This window comes from Bufo bufo, chromosome 6 (assembly GCF_905171765.1).
Source record: "Bufo bufo chromosome 6, aBufBuf1.1, whole genome shotgun sequence".
Taxonomy (NCBI): Eukaryota; Metazoa; Chordata; class Amphibia; order Anura; family Bufonidae; genus Bufo; species Bufo bufo.
Genome location: NC_053394.1, coordinates 363316422 through 363338353, shown reverse-complemented (window position 1 = coordinate 363338353; position 21932 = coordinate 363316422). Strand labels below are relative to the sequence as shown.

Sequence of the window (21932 nt, the reverse complement as noted above, 5' to 3'; positions counted from 1 at the left end):
CCACTCCCACCTCTGACGCATCTACCTCGACAATAAAAGGCTGGGAGACATCAGGTTGAATTAGAACAGGTGCCGAGGTAAACCTCTCCTTTAGAGAGGAAAATGCATCTTTAGCGGCGCCAGACCATTTGGAAAAATCCGTCCCCTTCCTAGTCATGTCGGTAAGGGGTTTAACGATCACTGAATAATTTTTAATGAACTTTCTATAGAAATTTGCGAAACCCAAAAACCGTTGTAGGGCTTTAAGGTTCTCAGGAAGATCCCAATCTAAAATTGCCTGGACCTTCCCAGGATCCATGCGGAAACCTGAAGCAGATAATAGATATCCCAGGAACTGTAATTCCTGAACAGCGAAGACACATTTTTCAATTTTCGCATATAATTTATTCGTCCGTAGGACCTGCAGTACTTGCCTGACATGCACCTCATGTGTTTTCAGATCAGCCGAATAAATTAAGATATCATCTAGGTAAATGACTACAAATCTGCCGATGAGATGACTAAAAATATCATTAACGAAATGTTGGAAGACAGCAGGGGCATTGGTCAGACCGAAAGGCATAACTAGATTTTCATAATGCCCCTCAGGGGTGTTAAAAGCTGTCTTCCACTCATCCCCTTCCCTGATACGAATCAGATTGTAGGCCCCCCTAAGATCAAGTTTGGAGAACCACTTAGCACCCGCAATCTGATTAAAAAGGTCAGGAATGAGAGGAAGAGGGTATGGGTCACGGATGGTTATCTGGTTTAACTTACGGAAATCTAAGCAAGGACGCAGGCCCCCCATCTTTCTTTTTAACAAAGAAAAACCCTGCAGCCACGGGTGAAGAAGAGGGTCTGATGTGTCCCTTAGCCAGACTCTCGGAGATATAATCTTTCATGGCTTGTCTCTCGGGACCCGAAAGATTATACAACCTGGACTTGGGTAATTTTGCCCCGGGAATCAGGTTAACCGGGCAATCATAAGGACGATGAGGTGGTAGTTTCTGACAACCCTTTTCAGAAAAAACGTCCTCAAAGTCCGAAATAAATGTAGGTAGGGAAGCTATGGAGGCGATTAAGCAATTGTTATTTAAGCAATTCTCTCTGCAATGCTCACTCCACTCCAATATCTCCCTGGCCTGCCAATCCACCACTGGATTGTGCGCTACCAACCAGGGAAGACCCAATACCACCGGAGAGGGAAGGCCCTCCAGAACGTAACATGAAAGACACTCATTATGGTGGTCCCCTACCCGAAGGTGTAAATTACGAACAATGTTGGTGAGGTTTCTCTGAGACAGAGGAGCAGAATCTATAGCGAATACGGGAATAGGTCTCTGCAGCGTACAGAGAGACAAACCCATAGTGCGGGCAAAATGGGCATCAATCAAGTTTACCCCTGCTCCACTGTCTAGAAAAACAGAAATAGACTCCGTCTTAACACCAAAAACAATGACCGCTGGTAACACAAATTGAGATGTTCGTATGGAGGAAACGTATACCCCCCGGCTGACATCCTCCGCACAGCCCGGGGTTAGTAGTTTTCCGACGGTCTTTTGTTTTTGAGAAAGGAGGGACAGACATTAATGAAATGACCCCTCCCCCCACAGAAAAAACAAGCCCCCCCCCTACGGCGAACCTCGGGAGGACGGACCTGACGAGAAGTTCCGCCTAGCTGCATAGGCTCATCTAAGTCAGTACAGGCTGACTGTTGCTTGGGAGAGGTAACCAATTGCTCCGGAATTTTCGATCTCTCCCTAAGACGTCTATCTATTCTGATAGAGAGGGACATAACAGCATCAAGGGAAAGGGGGGTCTCATACAGCGCCAGTGCATCCTTAACCCTTTCAGATAACCCAGAGCAGAACTGACTCCTGAGAGCCGGGTCGTTCCACTGAGTATCCGTAGCCCACCTACGGAACTCTGAGCAATATTCCTCTGCTGACCGATCTCCCTGTAGGAGTCTCCGTAACTTCGACTCAGCCAGGGCGACTCGGTCAGGGTCATCATATATGAGACCCAAAGACCCAAAAAATCCCTCCACTGACCGGAGAGCCTGGGAACCAGGGGGTAACGAGAACGCCCAGGATTGCGGATCCCCCTGAAGCAGGGAAATGACAATCCCTACCCGCTGTTCTTCATGACCTGAGGAGTAAGGGCGCAACTTAAAATATAATTTGCAGGCCTCACGGAACGTCGCAAATTTGTCCCTTCCCCCAGAAAATCTGTCGGGAAGAGCAACCTTGGGCTCAGTGACAACCTGGTTACCCATAGCAACCGCTGGGGGTGCGGTCTGCTGCATTTGCTGCTGTTGTTGGAGAACAGACGCCTTCAATCCTGCCACCTCCAAAGACAGGCTTTGAAGCTGTTCTGCCAAGGCATCAATAGGATCCATATTGGATTCTAAGTAGAGAGAGAGAAAAAAAAAAAACAACAAACAAAAAATTATAAAAAAAAAAAAAATTTCTCAAAAAGTAAGGGCCAGTTATAATATCACGGTCGGCGTGGCTATCACATACGTGACACAGAGGGAGGGAACGAGGAAGGCCCTGCCCAAGTGAGAGGGAAGATGGTGACCCCTGACTCACCTGGCGGCTGGCACCTGGCTGCCCTGACGTCCCTAGACGGGTTCCTCACCCGTACGCCGATCACGTGCCTAAAGCCCTGGCTTTCCCTGAGCTGAGCCCTAGGTAGTGAACAGGGCGATGGGAACACTAGTCCGCACCACTAACTCTAAGGGAAAACACCAAGGGGAGGACAGACAACACAGACTCAACATATATTCCCAGGTGGGAGACAACAGGAGACAACAATAAGCCCAACAGGGATCCGGAGGGTAGCACTCAGGATCGACAACCAGGATTAACCACTCCAGTGGGTCAGTATAGATGTCCAGGCAGGAAGCTCTATAACTGGCAACTAGAGAAGTGTGAGGGGAGAATATAAGGAGGTAGGGAGTGGCAGACAAGAAACAGCTGAGGAGGAGAAGCTACGGATCCCTGAGAGAGACAAAAAGGATAGCAAGGCAAACACAGAAAACAATCACAAAGAAACAACGTGATCTTTAGATATAGAGCGCGCAGCCACCCGCTGCGACTTCCTGACCCCGGTCAGACGTGGCTCTTGATACCCTCGTGACACACTGGTCAGATTTGCAAAAAATGGCCAAGTCCTTAAGGTGAAATAGGGCTGAGTCCATAAGTGGTTAAGCATGCATGGGATAGGCATAAGGCCATCCTTCATATAAGATAGGGCCAAGGGCTATTCATAGTATTCAGTATATTAGGCAGACTAGATGGGCCAAATGGTTCTTACCTGCTGACACATTCTATGTTTCTATGTAATGCCTTTAGAGGCATTCCGTTATTCATTCTGTCATAATAGAAGTCTATGGGCTGCAAAACGGATCAGTTCCGTTTCTGCTATGCAGGGGAGTCCTGGGTCCACCATGGCTCCACGGACCCAAAGTGACTACATCAGTTTTTTATGATACAGTCAGTTCATATGTGATTGCGCATCTTTAGTACTTTCGCCACATCACCAGTGAGTGCCGGCTATGTAATACAGCTGACACCCAGCCTCGATGACCAGGATTGGAGATTACCCCAATCAAGGTCAATTTATCCCTCAAAAGCGTTCATTTACCCTCTCAATAGTGACTGCGGCATCTGGGCAGTTAGACAGAGCGAGGGGGCTCCATCTGACCTATGATTAGAAACCGACCCCAAAATCATTGGGTTCTGATGGATTACTACTATGGCAGCCAAGGGGCCTGTGATGGCTCCCTGACCTGCTTTAGGTAGGGGGCTCTGTCTGACCCAGGATTGGAACACCACTGCAAAATCACAGTTTCACCTATTAAACCCTCCCTGCAGCAGAGTATAATGTGAAGCATTTAAAAATCCCATAGACTGCAATTGAATAGTACAGTACATTACAGTACACTGGTCCCTCAAGTTACAATATTAATTGGTTCTAGGACAACCATTGTATGTTGAAACTATTGTAAGTTGAGTAAATTGGTTTCAAAGCCCAAAAATGTCCTCCAAGATAAGAGAAAATGAAGATTTAAGAAAAATAAGCAGATAACTAAGACAGATAAAACATATAACAGTCAGGAATAGCTGCTAACCCGCAACTAATCCAGCTATTTTTCCAGAGAAGTGGCCTTGAGTGGTTGGATCTGAGTCTGAGACATTGTATGTTGAGTCTGGTTTCAACTTACGATGGGTCAGAAAAGACCATTCTATGTTGAAAATATTGTATCCTGAGGCCATTGTATCTTGATCACTGTATACTATAGTATCAGAGAATTCAAGTACCCTAAGAGAACTGAAAATTACAGTAAACCCCACAAAATTTTTAAACATTCAAATCACCCCCTATTCCAATGTTACTGTAGAGATCTGTACTCGCAGTAGGGTTGGGACTGACAGATTTTCACAGAGATAGCGGGTTTCAAAGTCCAAATTGTTCTTTATTTGGTCACTTCAGCGTAACAGAGTAGCATCCAGGTTATAGCGTCACTTGGTGAGGTGAAGTTATAGCACCAGCAGAACATAGAAAAAAATAAATACCTAGCTCTACCTAATACACAGGTGGTTCCTGTCTCACCTATAGGCCTCATGCACACGACTGTAATGGAGGGGTGTGGACTGGGAAATCCCTCTACCAAACCTCCCAGTCCAAAGAAATCTAGCCCATATAAACGTAAACAAAGAGCTCCTGCAAAGTATGCTCTGCTGAAGCAAATGCATCTTTCTGGATTCCAGCTATCTCAACCAGCTGAGGAACCTGGGTGAGATATATGGTACACTGCCTCCACTACTTTCCCATACACAGTTACAGATAAAAATGAGAAATAAAAAAAATAAACATGACTGGTATCACCGCAGGCAAAAATGTGCAAACTAGTAAAATATAAAAATATTTATCCTGTGCGGTCACCATCATAACAAAAAAATAAAATAAAATGCTGATTCGCTGTTTCTTGGTCACCTCGCTCCACAAAAAACAAGCCTTCTCACAGCTTAAAATATAAAAATGAAGGATATCATGATATGACGATGCACAAAATCTATTTTCTAAAAAGTAGTAAAGTATAATAATAACAACAACTATATATATATATATATATATACATACAGTCAGGTCCATAAATATTGGGACATCGTCACAAGTCTAAGGCCCCTTTCACACGAGCAAGTTTTCCGCGCGGATGCGTTGCGGGAGGTGAACGCATTGCATCCGCACGGAATCCTGACCCATTCATTTCTATGGGGCTGTTCACATGAGCAGTGATTTTCACGCATCACTTGTGCGTTGCGTGAAAATCGCAGCATGCTCCTCTTTGTGCGTTTTTCACGTAACGCAGGCCCCATAGAAATGAATGGGGTTGCGTGAAAATCGCAAGCATCCGCAAGCAAGTGCGGATGCGGTGCGATTTTCACGCATGGTTGCTAGGAGACGATCGGGGTGGAGACCCGATCATTATTATTTTCCCTTATAACATGGTTATAAGGGAAAATAATAGCATTCTGAATACAGAATGCAAAGTAAAACAGCGCTGGAGGGGTTAAAAATAAAAAATAAAAAATTTAACTCACTTTAATCCACTTGATCGCGATGTCGGCATCTCCTTCTGTCCCCTTTACTGAATAGGACCTGTGGTGAGCATTAATTATAGGATCAAGGACCTTTGATGACGTCACTCCGGTCATCACATGGTACGTCACATGATCTTTTTTTTTTTTTAACCCCTCCAGCGATGTTTTACTATGCATTCTGTATTCAGAATGCTATTATTTTCCCTTATAACCATGTTATAAGGGAAAATAATACTATTTACAGAACACCGATCCCAAGCCCGAACTTCTGTGAAGAAGTTCGGGTTTGGGTACCAAACACGCGCAATTTTTCTCACGCGAGTGCAAAACGCATTACAATGTTTTGCACTCGCGCGGAAAAATCGCGGGTGTTCCCGTAACGCACCCGCACATTTTCCCGCAACTCCCGTGTGAAACATTTTTGGCTCTATACACCACCACAATGGATTTGAAATGAAACTAACAAGATGTGCTTTAACTGCAGACTGTCAGCTTTAATTTGAGGGTATTTACATCTAAATCAGGTGACCGGTGTAGGAATTACAACAGTTTGCATATGTGCCTCCCACTTGTTAAGGGACCAAAAGTAATGGGACATAATAATAATCATAATTCAAACTTTCACTTTTTAATACTTAGTTGAAAATCCTTTGCCGTCAATTACAGCCTGAAGTCTGGAACGCATAGACATCACCAAACACTGCGTTTCATCCCTGGTGATGCTCTGCCAGGCCTCTACTGCAACTGTCTTCAGTACCTGCTTGTTCTTGGGGCATTTTCCCTTCAGTTTTGTCTTCAGCAAGTGAAATGCATGCTCAATCGGATTCATTCTTTCCCTTAAAGAACTCTTTGGTTGCTTTTGCAGTATGCTTTGGGTCAACTGCACTGTGAAGCGCCGTCCAATGAGTTCTGAAGCATTTGGCTGAATATAAGCAGATAATATTGCCCGAAACACTTCAGAATTCATCCTGCTGCTTTTGTCAGTAGTCACATCATCAATAAATACAAGAGAGCCAGTTCCATTGGCAGCCATACATGCCCACGCCATGACACTACCACCACCATGCTTCACTGATGAGGTGGTATGCTTAGGATCATGAGCTGTTCCTTTCCTTCTCCATACTCTTCTCTTCCCATCACTCTAGTACTCTAGTACAAATTGATCTTGGTCTCATCTGTCCATAGGATGTTGTTTCAGAACTGTGAAGGCTTTTTTAGATGTCGTTTGGCAAACTCTAATCTGCCCTTCCCGTTTTTTAGGCTCACTAATGTATTACAATTTTGTGGTGAACCCTCTGTATTCACTCTGGTGAAGTCTTCTCTTGATTGTTGACCCTGACACACATACACCTACCCACATACACCTACCTCCTGAAGAGCGTTCTTGATCTGGCCAACTGTTGTGAAGGGTGTTTTCTTCACCAGGGAAAGAATTCTGTCATCCACCACAGTTGTTTTCCGCGGTCTTCCGGGTCTTTTGGTGTTGCTGAGCTCACCGGTGTGTTCCTTCTTTTTAAGAATGTTCCAAACAGTTGTTTTGGCCACGCCTAATGTTTTTGCTATCTCGCTGATGGGTTTGTTTTTGTTTTTTCAGCCTAATGATGGCTTGCTTCACTGATAGTGACAGCTCTTTGGATCTCATCTTGAGAGTTGACAGCAACAGATTCCAAATGCAAATAGCACACTTGAAATGAACTCTGGACCTTTTATCTGCTCATTGTAATTGGGATAATGAGGGAATAACACACACCTGGCCATGGAACAGCTGAGAAGCCAATTGTCCCATTACTTTTGGTCCTTGGGATGCGCATATGCAAACTGTTGTAATTCCTACACCGTTCACCTGATTTGGATGTAAATACCCTCAAATTAAAGCTGACAGTCTGCAGTTAAAGCACATCTTGTTCGTTTCATTTCAAATCCATTGTGGTGGTGTATAGAGCCAAAAATGTTACAATTGTGTTGGTGTCCCAATATTTATGGACCTGATTGTATATATATTGTGGGGACTCGCTCTGGTAGACAGGATTAGCGGACGCAGTATAGAGGCAACAACAAGTTCTTTGGATTAAACAGTCACACTTTAGGCAAGTGACAAAACAAGCAGTCATATTTAAACAAAAAGTCACCTTGCGTTGTTGGTCGTAATTCACACCATGCGGCAATTCTGCCTCAAACAATCCTTGTTCATAGCAGCACCAGGTTCATGCCAAACAGGTAGCAAGCCTTCATCCAGACACGAGGCTCCCAGATCCCAACACAGAGACCTGGCTTCTGAGCCCAGCTGCCTATTTAAAGGGAACCTGTGAGCGGGATTTTGTGTATAGAGCTGAGGACATTGGTTGCTAGATGGCCGCTAGCACATCCGCAATACCCAGTCCCCATAGCTCTGTGTGCTTTTATTGTGTAAAAAAAACAACGATTTGATACATATGCAAATTAACCTGAGATGAGTTCTGTCCTTGACTCATCTCACGTACAGAACTCATCTCAGGTTAATTTGCATATGTATCAAATTGGACAAGGACAGAAACCATCGGGTGACCCGGGCATTTCTCTCCTTGGCCTGGCTGAGGCTCATCCACTTGAGAGGGGAGTGGTCAGTCACCAGGCGGAATTTTCTCCACAATAAATAATAGCAGAGAGATTCTAGTACCCACTTGATAGCCAGGCACTCTCTCTCCACTATACTATACTGGGTCTCGGCTGGGGTGAGCTTACGGCTACTTCGGAGGCATCAGTCTGTACTATAAAATCGGGGACCCGCACAGAAAGCCTCTTCCGCCTGATCATCCCAGCAAACCGTCATTGACTTGTGTCCCTTCAAGAATCCTGTCAAGGGGCGGCTAGAGTAGCAAAGTGGGGAACAAACCTCATGTAATTTATTTATTTTTTGCACTTATATAGCACTGTTATATTCCGCAGCGCTTTACAGATATTATCATCCAACTGTCCCCAATGGGGCTCACAATCTAAGGTCCCTATCGGTATGTCTTTGTAGTGTGGGAGGAAACCAGAGTACCCGAAGGAAACCCACGCAAACACTGGGAGAACATACAAACTCCTTGCAGATGTTGCCCTTGGTCAGATTCGAACCTAGAACCCCAGTGCTAACCACTGAGCCACCGTGCTGCCCGACATGCAAACATGTAATAGCCCACCATTCCCAGGAATTACTTTTGTTGCCTATTGGTGACAGGTCGGGGCCAATTCCGTATCGCCTCTATTTTGTTCACTTGCGGTTTGATGACTCCGCACCTCTCTTCTAACCCTATCGCACATTTTTTTGGGTTAGCGGTTAGGCCAGCTTTCCGAAGGGAGTCCACTACAGCCAGCACTTTGGGTAGGTGACTTTCCCAGTCGGAACTCTGGATGACAATATCGTCCAGGTAAGCCGAATCGTACCGACGATGTGGATGAAGAACAATGTCCATTAGTCGCAGAAAATTGGCCATGAAGACCAAAGGGTAGGACCTTATATTGATAAGCCCCTCAGGCTTGATGAAGGCAGTTTTCTCTTTGGCAGCCTCTATTAAGGGCACCTGCCAGTACCCTTTCGTGAGGTCCAAAACAGAAAAATACCAGGCTTGTCCTAACCTCTCGATGAGCTCATCCACCCGGGGCATGGGGTACGCATTGAATTTGGAAACCTCGTTAAGTTTTCGAAAGTCGTTACAAAACCGCAAAGTCCCGTCCGGCTTCGGTATCAATACTATAGGACTGGCCCACTCACTTTTTGACTCCTAAATAACAAGAAGCTGCAACATTAGCTGCACCTCCTCCGATATGGCTTGTCGCCGAGCCTCAGGCACCTGGTATGGTTTTAATCTGACTTTTGCCTGAGGCTCAGTGACAATGTCATGCTGGATTATGGAAGTGCGTCCAGGGAGGTCCGAGAACACATCCATGTTCCGCCGAACTCCCTGGCCTCCTGAGTCTGTTTAGAGGAGAGGCTGTCAGCAATTTTTACTGTGGCAGCCGTTTCTCTTGCATCAGACAGAGGGGCCGGTACCTCTCCTCCTAGAAAACCCAGCCGCGGGCTGTCTTCTGTACAGGTTTCCCTATCTTTCCACGGTATGAGTAAATTCACTTGGTAAACCTGCTCTGAGATTTGCGAAACACATTATGAATTTTCAGAGCCTGAGGAAGTTCAAGATGAAAAGCTACCGGATTAATAATGGCAGTGATCTTATATGTACCAATAAACCTTGAACCCAAAACATTCCTCCTCAGGGATACCGGAAGTATCCGAACCAGAGAATGTGCCAAATTGCGGGTGAAACCCATATGTCCCAAAAAACAGCGACTTACCAGTAGACTCCTGTCTACGATTGTTTATGGCAAACTCTGCCAGATACAAAAATGAGGACCATTCCTCCTGGTTCTCAGAGACAAAACATCTTAAGTAGGTCTCCTGACTCTGATTAGTGCACTCCGTCTGTCCATTTGTCTGAGGATGAAAACCAGAAGAAAAAGACAGTTGTACACCCAGACGAGTACAGAACGCCTTCCAGAATCTAAACACAAACTGAGTCCCACAATCACAGGGAATGCCATGAAGTTTCACAATGTTGTCAACAAACACTTGCGCAAATATTTTAGCATTAGGTAGGCCAGGCAATGCTATAAAGTGCACCATTTTACTAAAACGATCAACTACCACCAGAATACCTGTCTTTCCAGACGAATTAGGCATATCAGTAATAAAATCTATTGACAAGTGAGTCCATGGTCTGGACGGGGTGGGCAACAGAAGTAGAGATCCAGAAGGTCGAGTATGTGTCACCTTAGCGCGTGCACAGATACTACGGGCCGACACATAGTCCTCAACACACTTACGCAACCCCGGTCACCAGAATCTACAAGAGATGAGGTCGGCAGTGGATCTACTCCCAGGGTGTCCCGTAAGAACCGTACAGTGATGTTCCTCAAACACCTTATGACGCAATTCTGATGGAACAAACAATTTCCTAGAGGGACAAGACTCCGGTGCGTCTCCCTGAGCCTCTAACACCTTCACCTCTAGCTCAGGGTATAGAGCGGATATTACCACCCCTTCCGACAGTATAGGACTCGGATTTTCAAAATCACCACCTCCAGGAAAACTACGTGACAAGGCATCTGCCTTGACATTCTTAACCCCAGGACGATAACCCCAGGACGATAAATGACAATGAAATTAAATCTAGTGAAAAACAAAGACCATCTGGTCTGCCTCGGGTTCAGTCGTTGAGCCGACTCTAGGTAAGCCAGATTTTTGTGGTTCTGTGAACACCGTGATCGGATGAATCGCCCCTTCCAACCAATGACGCCACTCCTCAAAAGCCAACTTAATGGCCAGCAACTCTCTGTTACCCACATCGTAATTTCTCTCTGCGGCAGAGAGGGTTTTTTTTAGAGAAAAATGCACATGGGCGCCATTTACCAGGTGACAGGCCCTGCGATTAAACTGCTCCTACCCCCACCTCGGACGTGTCAACTTCCACAATGAAAGGTTGTGATACATCCGGCTGCACCAATATAGGGGCAGGAGAGAAGCACTTCTTAACCGGAGAAAAGACTTGGAGCTCCGAATCAGACCACACTGAGACATACGTCCCTTTCTTAGTCATGTCAGTTAAGGGTTTCACCACTGTCGAATAGTTCTGAATACATTTTCGGTAATAGTTGCTGCACCCCAAAAACCGCATAAGAGCCTTCAGATTTTCAGGTCGATCCCAGTCCAATACAGCACAGACTTTTTCTGGATCCATTCGAGAACCTGAGGATGACAGCAGGTAGCCCAAGAATTGCACCTCATGTACAGCAAAAACACACTTCTCTAATTCTGCGTACAATTTATTATCTATTAGGATCTGTAACACCTGTCAAACGTGATCCTGATGAGTCTCCACGTCTGGAGAATAAATTAGTATGTCATCCAAATACACGACAACAAACCTCCCCACCAGGTGATGAAAAATGTCATTCACAAAATACTGGAAAACCGCAGGAGCATTGGTCAACCCAAAAGGCATGACCAGGTTCTCAAAGGGACCCTCTGGGGTATTAAAAGCCATCTTCCATTCATCCCCTTCCTTGATCCTGACCAGATTATATGCCCCCCTTAAATCCAACTTGGAGTACACCTTGGCATCAACAATCTGGTTAAACAAATCAGGAATCAAAAGAAGGGGGTTAGGATCACGGACAGTAATCCAATTGAGCTCACGGAAATCCAGACATGTGTCCTTTAGCCAAACTCTCAGTAATATACTCTTTCATGGCCGTTCTTTCCGGTCCAGAAAGGTTATACAACCTAGATTTGGTGGAGTGTCCCAAGCCGTCATTTCTTTGCCAAAAAGGCAGTACCAGCCCTGCACACGTATGTAGAACAGAAGGTGGGCCAGTCCTTGAGCCTGTCGGTGTCTGCCAAAGTGCACGGCAGCGCTGACGTGTGGAGCTGTAACTACGGTCAGGGACAATACATGTACTTTACAGCCCACTGGGTGAATGTGGTTCCTGCACAACCACACCAGCAACTTGGCCAGGTGACGCTGCTTCTGCCTCCACATTCTCATGCCATTGGTCCTGCAACAATGTCCGCCTCTGCCTCCTCATCCTCAACTGTGTCCTCAGCCTCCACTGCAGGGACAATTCACAGTGCTCCTCCAGCATACCACATGTGTAGGGCATGGCGGTGTCACGCTGTTCTGCACCTCGTTTGCCTGGGCGAACAGAGTCACACAAGGAGGAACTGCTCTGTGTCCTTCATCAAGAAATCGAATCCTGGCTTTCTCCGCGACAACTCAACATCGGAACCATGGTGACTGACAACAGGAAGAACATTATGTCAGAGCTGCGTCAAGGAGGGCTGAGCCATGCACCCTGCATGGCACACGTGTTCAATCTGGTTGTCAAGCGGTTCCTAAAGTCTTCCACCCATCTGCAAGACATCCTAAAAATGGCCAGGAAACTTTGCATGCACTTCAGCCACTCGTACACCGCAAAGCACAGAACGGCATCCCCCAACATAGGCTGATATGCGACGTTTCCGCCAGTTGGAATTCCACCCTCCATATGTTGGACTGACTATATGAACACAGAAAGGCCATAAACTATTTCTTGATGATCCAAGCGGACAGGAGTACTCCCCTGTGTAACTTCGATGTCAGCCAGTGGCAGTTCATGCGTGACACCTGCCGTTTACTCAGGCCCTTTGAGGAGTCCACGTTATTTGTCAGTCGCCAGGACTACGGGATGAACAACGTCACTCCACTGCTTCATGTCCTGGAACAGATGCTAGTAAATCTGTCTGGTCAGGGGACTGGAGACGTGGTGCCTAGATCTCATGGCCACATGAGACCTGTGGGGGCTGAACTGGAGGAGGACATTGGAGCACAAGCAATGTGTAGCGAAATGGGTGGTTTTTATGCACAGTTGACAGGAGAGGAGGAGCAGCCAGAGGAGCTACAGGGCGATGAGGAAGACGAGGCAGTGGACCCCGACACACCGTGGCAATATGCAGTGAAGATGGAGGCAGGGAGTCCCTCTGAGTCACTTGCACAAATGGCCCGATGCATGCTCACTTGCTTGTGTAGTGACAGCCGAATTGTCAGCATTCGGCAGAGGGATGATTTCTGGCTCTCCACCTTGTTGGACCCTCGCTACTGGTCCAAAATGGGGGCCTTTTTTACAACCGCTGAGAGGGAGGACAAACTGAACTACTATAGAGACATCCTATGTAGTCAGTTGGCCGCTGCCTATCTGCGCCATCGTCCACCCTCTCGCAGGTCTGACCGGGGGGCCCTCTGCGCTCACGTTCCTCTGCCATGGCTGCTGTGGCAGGGTGGGGGGTAGGAGCAGTTCCAGCTCCATCAGCAGCAACTTGAGTCTCTGATGAGCAGCTTTCTTCACCCGCCTAGTGAAGAAACTACTCACCAGCAGCAGCAGCTAGACCTGGAGCAGGACCTGAACCAGCAGATGGTGGCATACATGGACAGCACCCTGCCACCCCACATTGAAGATCTGCTGGACTTCTGGGCAGCCAAACCGGATTTGTGACCTCAACTGGCAGAGTTTGTGTCACCGCCAGTTCTGTGAGAAGGTCTGGCAGACGTTCTTCTCTACCTCTTGCATGACGTTCTTTCTTTTGGTTTCACTTTGTCATCTCCTTTCCTTCTCCCAGGTGTTACCTATTTAGACTAATTGTCTCCTTTTATATTCCCTCCCATACTGCCTCACTTTGCGGTTTATACTACTTCCTGGATGAGGTGTTCACTGCTGGAGGCTGCTGCTGCTGTTTCCTCAGATAAGTCTTTTTCCTTTATTTGTGTTTCCTTGCTGGCTTGATTCTAGGTGACCCTGACTCCATCCGTATTAAGTGCAGGGAGCCGGTGGTCGTGACCCCTATTATAGGGTTTTCAGGTGTCACACAGTATTAGGTATGTGGGCATGCAATCGTCTACCATAGAGACCCTTGCATGGGCATAGCAGTCAGGGAGAGCTCTAGGGGTTTTATAGGGCTCACCCATATGCTCCTTAGTTTGGGATCAAGCCAGTCGGATATTTATTTATAAGTTCCAGCTTTCTGCAACATCATCCGTGACAGTTTGCCCTGGAAAAGCTGTCCTGCCCGGCCAGTAGTGTGGCATCAGAGCGGGTGTTTAGTGCGGCGGGGGCCATAATTACCCCAAGAAGAACTTGCTTGTCCACCCAAAATGTGGAGGGACTGACCTTTGTCAAGATGAATCAGGTGTGGATCAGCCAGGATTTCCACTCACCAATGCCTGATGCATCAGACTAGATCCTCCATGGTGCCACACCAACACTTTGACAAAAGAGACCGATTTCCTCTGGCTAGCTGCCTCAGCTACTATTGTGATGCTGCCATCCGTCTGCACATGTGAGTTTAATTGCTCCTTCTTTCACCCACCATCTTCAGCTGATACCGGTACTGCCACCCACCTCCCCTGTCTGTCAACGAGTCACTCTGTGGTTTCCTGATGCTGCTACCACCTCACCACTCAGGTCTCCTGAAGTTGCCACCATCTCACTGTCATTGTGCCACTCTGTGGCCTCCTCCTGATGCTGCTGCCACCTCCAGACTCTGTCATTGTGCCACCCTGTGGCCTCCTCCTGATGATGCCGCCACCTCCACACTCTGTCATTGCACCACTCTCTGGCCTCCTGATGCTGCTGCTGCCACCTCCACACTGTCATTGTGCCACTCTGTGGCCTCCTCCTGATGCTGCTGCCACCTCCACACTGTTATTGGGCCACTCTGTGGTCTACTCATGCTGCTTCCACCTCACCACTATGTCATAGGGCCACTCTGTGGACTTGTGATGCTGTTCCCACCCTCCCCACTTCATGACTGGTCCACTATTTTGCCTTTCGGCCTGGCTGACATCATCATTTATTTGACCCTTCTTCTGATCTGTCAGAAGGAAGGATAAATGAGACGCACAACGGATCCTCTCCATGTAACTGCTGTAAGGCCTGTATGGTCCCTATTTAGCTTCAGAATTGGCTTATGATTTGGTAGCCAAAAGCAGGATTGGGTACAAAACACAGAAGACATGCAAATATTGCATTCACGTGTCATCTCTGTTTTGGATCTACTCCTGTTTTTTTTGGCTTTAGCAATAATGATGGATTACTGACCAAATGCGGACCGAGTGAAGGCGGATGCTCCACAGACAGGATCTGTTTTTTGGGGGTTATTGTTCTATCGGATCAGAGGAAGGGCAAAATAATCAGTGACGTCAACACAAACTTACAGCTGACACCCTCTCCGCTCTACTTGTTTAAGCTTTTAATAAAACAGGTTCTGTAGAAATCTATGTGGAATCAGTGAATTGGTGTAAAAGGAGTGCACTCTTTCACGCTATAGTAGGATCTTGGGCCTCTGCACGGTTCTTTATACTTGGCCCTAACATCGACCTGTAAGGCTGAGTTCATACTTGAGTTATTTGGTCAGTTTTGGTCCCGTGACTGCCCAAATAAGTGAAGTGTGCAGTGATTCTGAGAGCGACGCCTGTCATCTGCATGTCATACAGACTCACAGTATTGTTTCACTACTTCAGCAGACTTCCTATGCGTGTTACTGCAAGGCACAGTGTTCTACACCACTATACAGGCTCTCTGCAGCCAGGAAATAGTCGTTTTTTTAACGTGATTCGCCATGAATAAATTCGGATCTAACCAATTTTTTTTAGAAAATTTGCTTATCTTCTGATCAGTAAACATGGTGGACGTGGTTATAATGCATTTCCCCACTAGAGGGCAGCACATACAAGATGTACAAGATAGAGAAGAACGGCCATTTTTATGCACTAAACTACTTTTAGGATGCCGTTTTAAGAATCACTACTTGTGACACAGCATTTCTTATTTTTCTTATGTAGCCACTGATGTCCGGTACTATGAGATTAAAGGGAGTCTGTCATCACAGTTTCACCTTTTTAACCATTCCCATAGCTTTCTAGCAGCATTACAGTTGATAAAAACGTTACCTTTATAAGCAATCGTGGACTTATAAAACTGGCAAAAATCATCTTAGTAGGATATGCAAATGAGGGCTCGCAAGTGCCCAGGGGCGGCGTCAACCTACTAGGTGCCCAGGCAGCAGTTAGCCGGCGCATGCGCATTAATTGCTGTGATGCCGTACCAGTGCGCATGCGCCGGCCAACGGACTCAGCGCACAGGCGCGGGATCTCGGCGAGAAGATGGGCGGGCAGAGGGAAATGATGGGCGGGCAGAGGGAAAGCGACGATAAGGCAGAGCTGCCTGGGCACCTACGAGGTTGACGCCGCCCCTGGGCACTTGCGAGCCCTCATTTGCATATCCTACTAAGATGATTTTTTGCCAGTTTTATAAGTCCACGATTGTTTATAAAGGTAACGTTTTTATCAACTGTAATGCTGCTAGAAAGCTATGCGAAGGGTTAAAAAGGTGAAACTGTGATGACAGACTCCCTTTAAGGGTCTATTCAGACTACCGCAAGTGTGCGGCAAAACACGGACACCGGCCATGTGCGTTCCGCATTTTGCGGCCTTATGATAGAAATGCCTATTTTTTTCCGTGGCTGCAGACAAGAATAGGACATGCTCTATCTTTTTTGCGGGATCGCGGATGCGGACAGCACACTGTGTGCTGTCCTCATCTTTTGTGGTCCCATTGAAATGATATGGGTCCACACCCATTCTGCAAAATTGCGGAATTGATGCAGACCCATTCATGCGGATGTGCAAATGGACCCTTACATTAGGAGAAACATAGATGTGAGCGAGGCAGAGAAGTCATGATAGTACTATGACTCCAAATACCGGGCCAACCATACCTCTCAACACCTGAACTAACAGAATTACAAGGGGGGACGTTTATAAAGACCAGCATTTTCCGCGGACAGCACGCGTACCATTGATTTTACTGATCACGGGGACATGCACTGATCTGTGATGCGGACCAAGCACGCCCATTGAAGTCTATGGGTCCGTGAAAATCACTGAAACAACACTGATGGCATCCGTCTTGTGTCCGTTTTTCACTGAAGACTAATAGGAGATTATTTGGAAATTAATTTTCAGCTGAGCAATGTCAGTGAATTACGGATGACACACATATGGTAAAAACAGACACACGAACCAGCTACGGTTCCTTAACGGACAGGGGTGGACTGGCCATAGACCCTACAGGTAAATTTCATGGTGGGCCGATGCCCTGAGATCCGCCTAAAGCCCTCCTCTTGGCCAAAAGCCACGTGCATAAAGATCTGATGCTCTCAGCGTTAATGAATTTAGGCAGTATTTTGTGTATTTTAGTATTTGCACAGTGGTATTTGGGGCCACTTCTATTTTTTGTTTTCCGGGCCGCTTTAAATTCCCAGTCCGCCCTTGTTCACGGATGATACACGTACTTTTTTTTTTCCACGTACATTACACTGACACGGAAATGTGAACGAGGCCTTAGAGGTCGGATCCGAACTGATTAGATCCACAGGAGAAGGGACACGTTTATGTCTGGGACAACCCCTTTAAGGCTGGGTTGACATGTAACTGATCAGAAAATCTGCAGCAGAAAAACACACACCAATGGTGCGTTTTATTTATTTTTAACTTATTTTGTTGCTGCTGATAAGACGCCGATTCCATCATTTGCATTGAATGGTGACATACTACAAATCGGCACCACAGGTCAAACCGTCAAATTGTGCCAAGTGTGAATGAGAATTGCTGAAAACTCACTTTTGTGGTATTGTACAACGCCGCACGCACACTCTGTTGCCAATAGCAACCAATCAGCGCTCAGCTTTCATTTTTCCCGAGCCGTTGAAGCCGTGAAAGCTCCGCGCTGATTGGTTGCTATGGGCAACCCGTTCCCTAAATGAGGTCATCCTGCCGATGGCGCCGCTGGAATTTGACGGCTGTCGCTCGGCGACTCCTCCTCATCACGGGGGAGACAGGAGACTATTAGGGGATGGAGGGCTAGGCGCATCTCCGGTCATCTCTTCTTCCTCCTCCGTCCCTCCTCTCAGTCATCCCCGTGACTCTCGCCCCTCTCTGGCCGGCTGCCCAGGAGGAGGAGGAGTCTGCGCCCATCTCACTTCAGTCGAGGCGTAGACACGAGCCACAGCCCGGGACATCCACGATCTGCTCTGGTCCTACATGCGGCTTTGAGAATGCGGACGGCCCCGGTTTCCGGCCTCCTGGCCCCCGTGGCCCTTCTGCTTCTCCTGTGGCCCTCACAGCGACTGGCTGACGCGTGCAGCTGCTCCCCCGTCCATCCGCAGCAGGCCTTCTGTAACGCGGACATAGGTGAGGCCGGTGGCGCGGGGTCTCGGGAGGGTGCGAGGGGCAGCTGAGTGGGTGCCCTGTGCCAGACCCTCCTGGCACTGCTGGTGATTGATGCAAAGTTTGGGCCAAGTCTGGAAGGGGAGAGCCTGGGGGCTCTTCTGATGTATAGCAGTTCCTGCAGTCGGTGCTGATCCCAGGGGCCACAGTAGAGGACTGGGATTTGGTCATGTCCATGTACCCCGCAGAGGTGGACGGAGGACTGTGACAGCCGACAACTCCAAGGACAGAAAACAATCTGAAAAGTTAGTTGTCAGCAGATATGTGTCGGTCCATTAGCTGGGATTGTCCAGATGTGGTCCCCAAGGTTGGTACTCTGCCCCTAGAAGCCACTTCTTCTTCTGCTGCTGGTCATGCCTGGGGTGGAAAGCCTCGTAAGATCCTCCATATTCTGCGAGACTCTTCTCCATTGTCCGTGTGCCCAGAGAGGTCCACTGCAGGACATGACGAGGGGTCCTAGACCCCACACAAGGACTCACTATCTAAATTCTAGATTAAAGGGGACTGGACTATTGATAACCTATTCATAGGAAGATCAGTGGAGGTCCGTCAGCTGTTGGAATAGGTTGAGGTGTTTTGGAACAGGCACAGCTCCCTACGCTGGGCGGCGGCTGTGAAGGTACTGCAGCGCCGGTCACACTTTAGTCGTGCTGTTTCGGTTCCCGTTCCAGAGCGCAGCAGCCTGATCGGTGAGGGGAGCTGGGAGTCGGACCCCCACCGATCTGATATTGATGACCTAGTCCTGTGATGGCTAACCTCCGGCACTCCAGCTGTGGTAAGAGGATGCTGGGAGTTGTAGTTTCACAACAGCTAGAGTGCCGGAGGTTAGCCATCACAGACCTAGTCTATGGATAGGCCATCAAGATTACATATAGTCCCGGAGTAACCCTTTAACCTATCGGTATGTTTTTGGAGGATGGGAGGAAAGTGAAGAACCTGAGGAAGCCTGCGCCAACGTGAGGAGGACATAGGTGCTCCATGCCGATGTTGTCTTATGATGGCATCAAAACCATGGCGATGGTGCCAAGCAGCCTCCGCCTAGGGCTGGTCAAATTCCAGGTGCCTTTAAATTTGCTGCTGGTGCTTAAGTTTTTTGCATTGTTACCTATGGAAGTTCCTAAAGTCTGTGTTCTTCTCTCCTCGCCGGCCATAGTCTTATCTTGTAGTCCTGATTTTATTTCAAGGGCAGTTCCATCCTGAAGTTGACAGGTGGAGGCAGGAGATGGGGGGAACGGTCCAGTTGTCTAGTCAACTGCAGTACCAGATGCCTCCAGGCTTCAGGCGTCGGACCGTTGTCCAGGCAATGGGCTACATCTCCTGGCGCTGGTTTTAATATTCTGGGAAGAGACACAACCATGCTTGTAGCTGGAGCTGCCCTTTAAGCCAGCTACTACAATTTTAGTGTTTGTTACCTTAAAGGATTACTCCCATCATCTCGTAAAGGGGGCACAGAGTTACGGAAACTGGCTTCACAAGGGCTAGTCCGATCTGAGCCATGAAAGGCTAATACTGGAATAACCCTTTAAGCCTCTGCTCTTTCCATGTCATGTGGAGAGCTCTGCGGAGAGGCTGGCTCTGATGTCCTGGACGGCAGCTCCCATGATCATCACTTAAAGGGTATTCCGGTTGTGAGACGTTATCCTCCCTATCCACAGGATAGGCGATAACTATTAGATTGGTGGGGGGTCACGAGAATGTAGACATCGAAGCCCCCTGAACTGAACGGAGTGGCGGGTCGAGCATCTGTATGGGAGTTCTGGGAACAGCCAGGAGCTGTACTCTGCAGTCTCTGGAACTCCCATAGAGATGAATAGAGAGGTAGTTCGCATGCTCAACCTACCCCTCCATATATTTCCAGGGGGTATGGGGTGCCCTTTCTCTTGATCGATGGGGGGTCCCAGCAGTAGGACTGTGGATAACTTGTCACAACTGGAATCTCCTCCGACCCCCTTGACCCCCCCCATATACACTGGGCTCTGAGTGTTCATGTGCTCTCATTCGGTAGAGGAGAGTAAGGCCGCTTTCACACGAGCGAGTATTCTGCGCGGGTGCAATTAATTTCAATGGGTCTGTGTACATGTGCGTTGGTTTTCACGCATCACTCGTGTGTAAATCGCAGCATGTTCTATATTCTGCGATTTTCACGCAACGCTGGCTGCATAGAAGTGAATGGAGCTGCGTGAAAATCGCATCGCATCTGCAAGCAAGTGCGCATGTGATGCGTTTTTCACGGATGGTGGCTAAGAGATGTTGTTTGTATACATTCAGTTTTTTAGCACGCGCGTGCAAAACGCATTAAAACTCCTTTCACCCGCGTGATAAACAACTGAACGCGATCGCAGGCAAAACCGAATGACTTTGTTTGCGAAATTGCACATTTTTCACTGAACGCATTCGCAACACATCCGGACCTAATCCGCACACGCTCGTCTGCAAGGGGCCGAAGATGCCTCAGGCATGTTGAAATCCGTCACTTGGAGATTATAAAGCACCCACCTTTATTTGTATTGTGGAGTATTAATACTCCAGGGCATAGCGCTGCTCCATTGTCAACGGGTTTCGATTGCTAAACAATCTTGCTCATGACTGTTGAAATTGGTTCCTTTGACGGTTGGGTGATTGCACCAAAATCGGCACGTTCACCCAACATTAAGGTATATGGCCACCTTAGAGCAGTTGTCCACCTACTCGCCCTACCTCTCCCCTTCCGATTCCCTCCTATCCTCGTCGATCTCTGTACTTCCTGTTCCAATGATGACTTCTAAACACAGACATGTGACCACTTCAGCCAATCCCAGGCTGCATTGGTGACGACAGATCATCGCCACCGCTGGAGCAGCAATTACTGTAGCATTCTAGGTGGTTTTCAGAAAAGGTCACCTTGCCGGAGAGCCCTTTTAACTGGACACCAGCCGGTCTTTGTAGACACATTTTAGGTTCAGTGTCCCTTTTTGATAACCTCTATGGGACTGGTCAGGCCATACCCATGTGCTCCTCAGATGATACGTGACTGTTCAGTGGAGCACTCTGGCTTCGTCCCACCTTAGCCCAGTAACGATATCCAGATGAAGGAAATGGGGAGGAGAGATGCTGACTAAAAGGAAACAGTCGGTGTTTATAAGAGGTAGTCACGCTTCCGTCCATGGCCGGTCAGACATATGGGCACGGTTTATTGTGCACCGACAAGATGCCTGCTCAGCATATCTGTATTTTTACAAATGTGGACGTTTCTAGAGCTGGAGTCAATCCAGACGGAAAGACAATCTGCAAAAACATTTAGACAAACAATAATGATAACTTTGCAGATTTTTTATTTAATTTTTTTTCTGCTGACGAAGTAAAGAGGAAATGGTACCAAGACGTCTTGCTTAGATGTTTGGTTTCATTGTAGAAATAAATGATGGGTTTCCTTGAGTTCTTTAGGTTGCGTCATGTAATACTCCCAATGTGGGGCGTTGTAGTATATGGGTGTACACTCGGTGACAAACAAAATACGGCACAAAGAAGGCAT

The 21932-nt window shown here is 47.4% G+C and overlaps 1 protein-coding gene across 1 annotated transcript in view; it reads left to right on the top strand.

Moving 5' to 3' along the window:
* Positions 1 to 18066: 18066 nt before the first annotated feature.
* Positions 18067 to 21932, top strand: part of TIMP2 (TIMP metallopeptidase inhibitor 2) — a 39662-nt gene continuing 35796 nt past the window's right edge. The window contains exon 1 of the mRNA XM_040436056.1: positions 18067 to 18385. Within this exon, the coding sequence (XP_040291990.1) occupies positions 18250 to 18385 (136 nt within the window). The 5' untranslated portion in view covers positions 18067 to 18249. The remainder of the gene's footprint in view (positions 18386 to 21932) is intronic.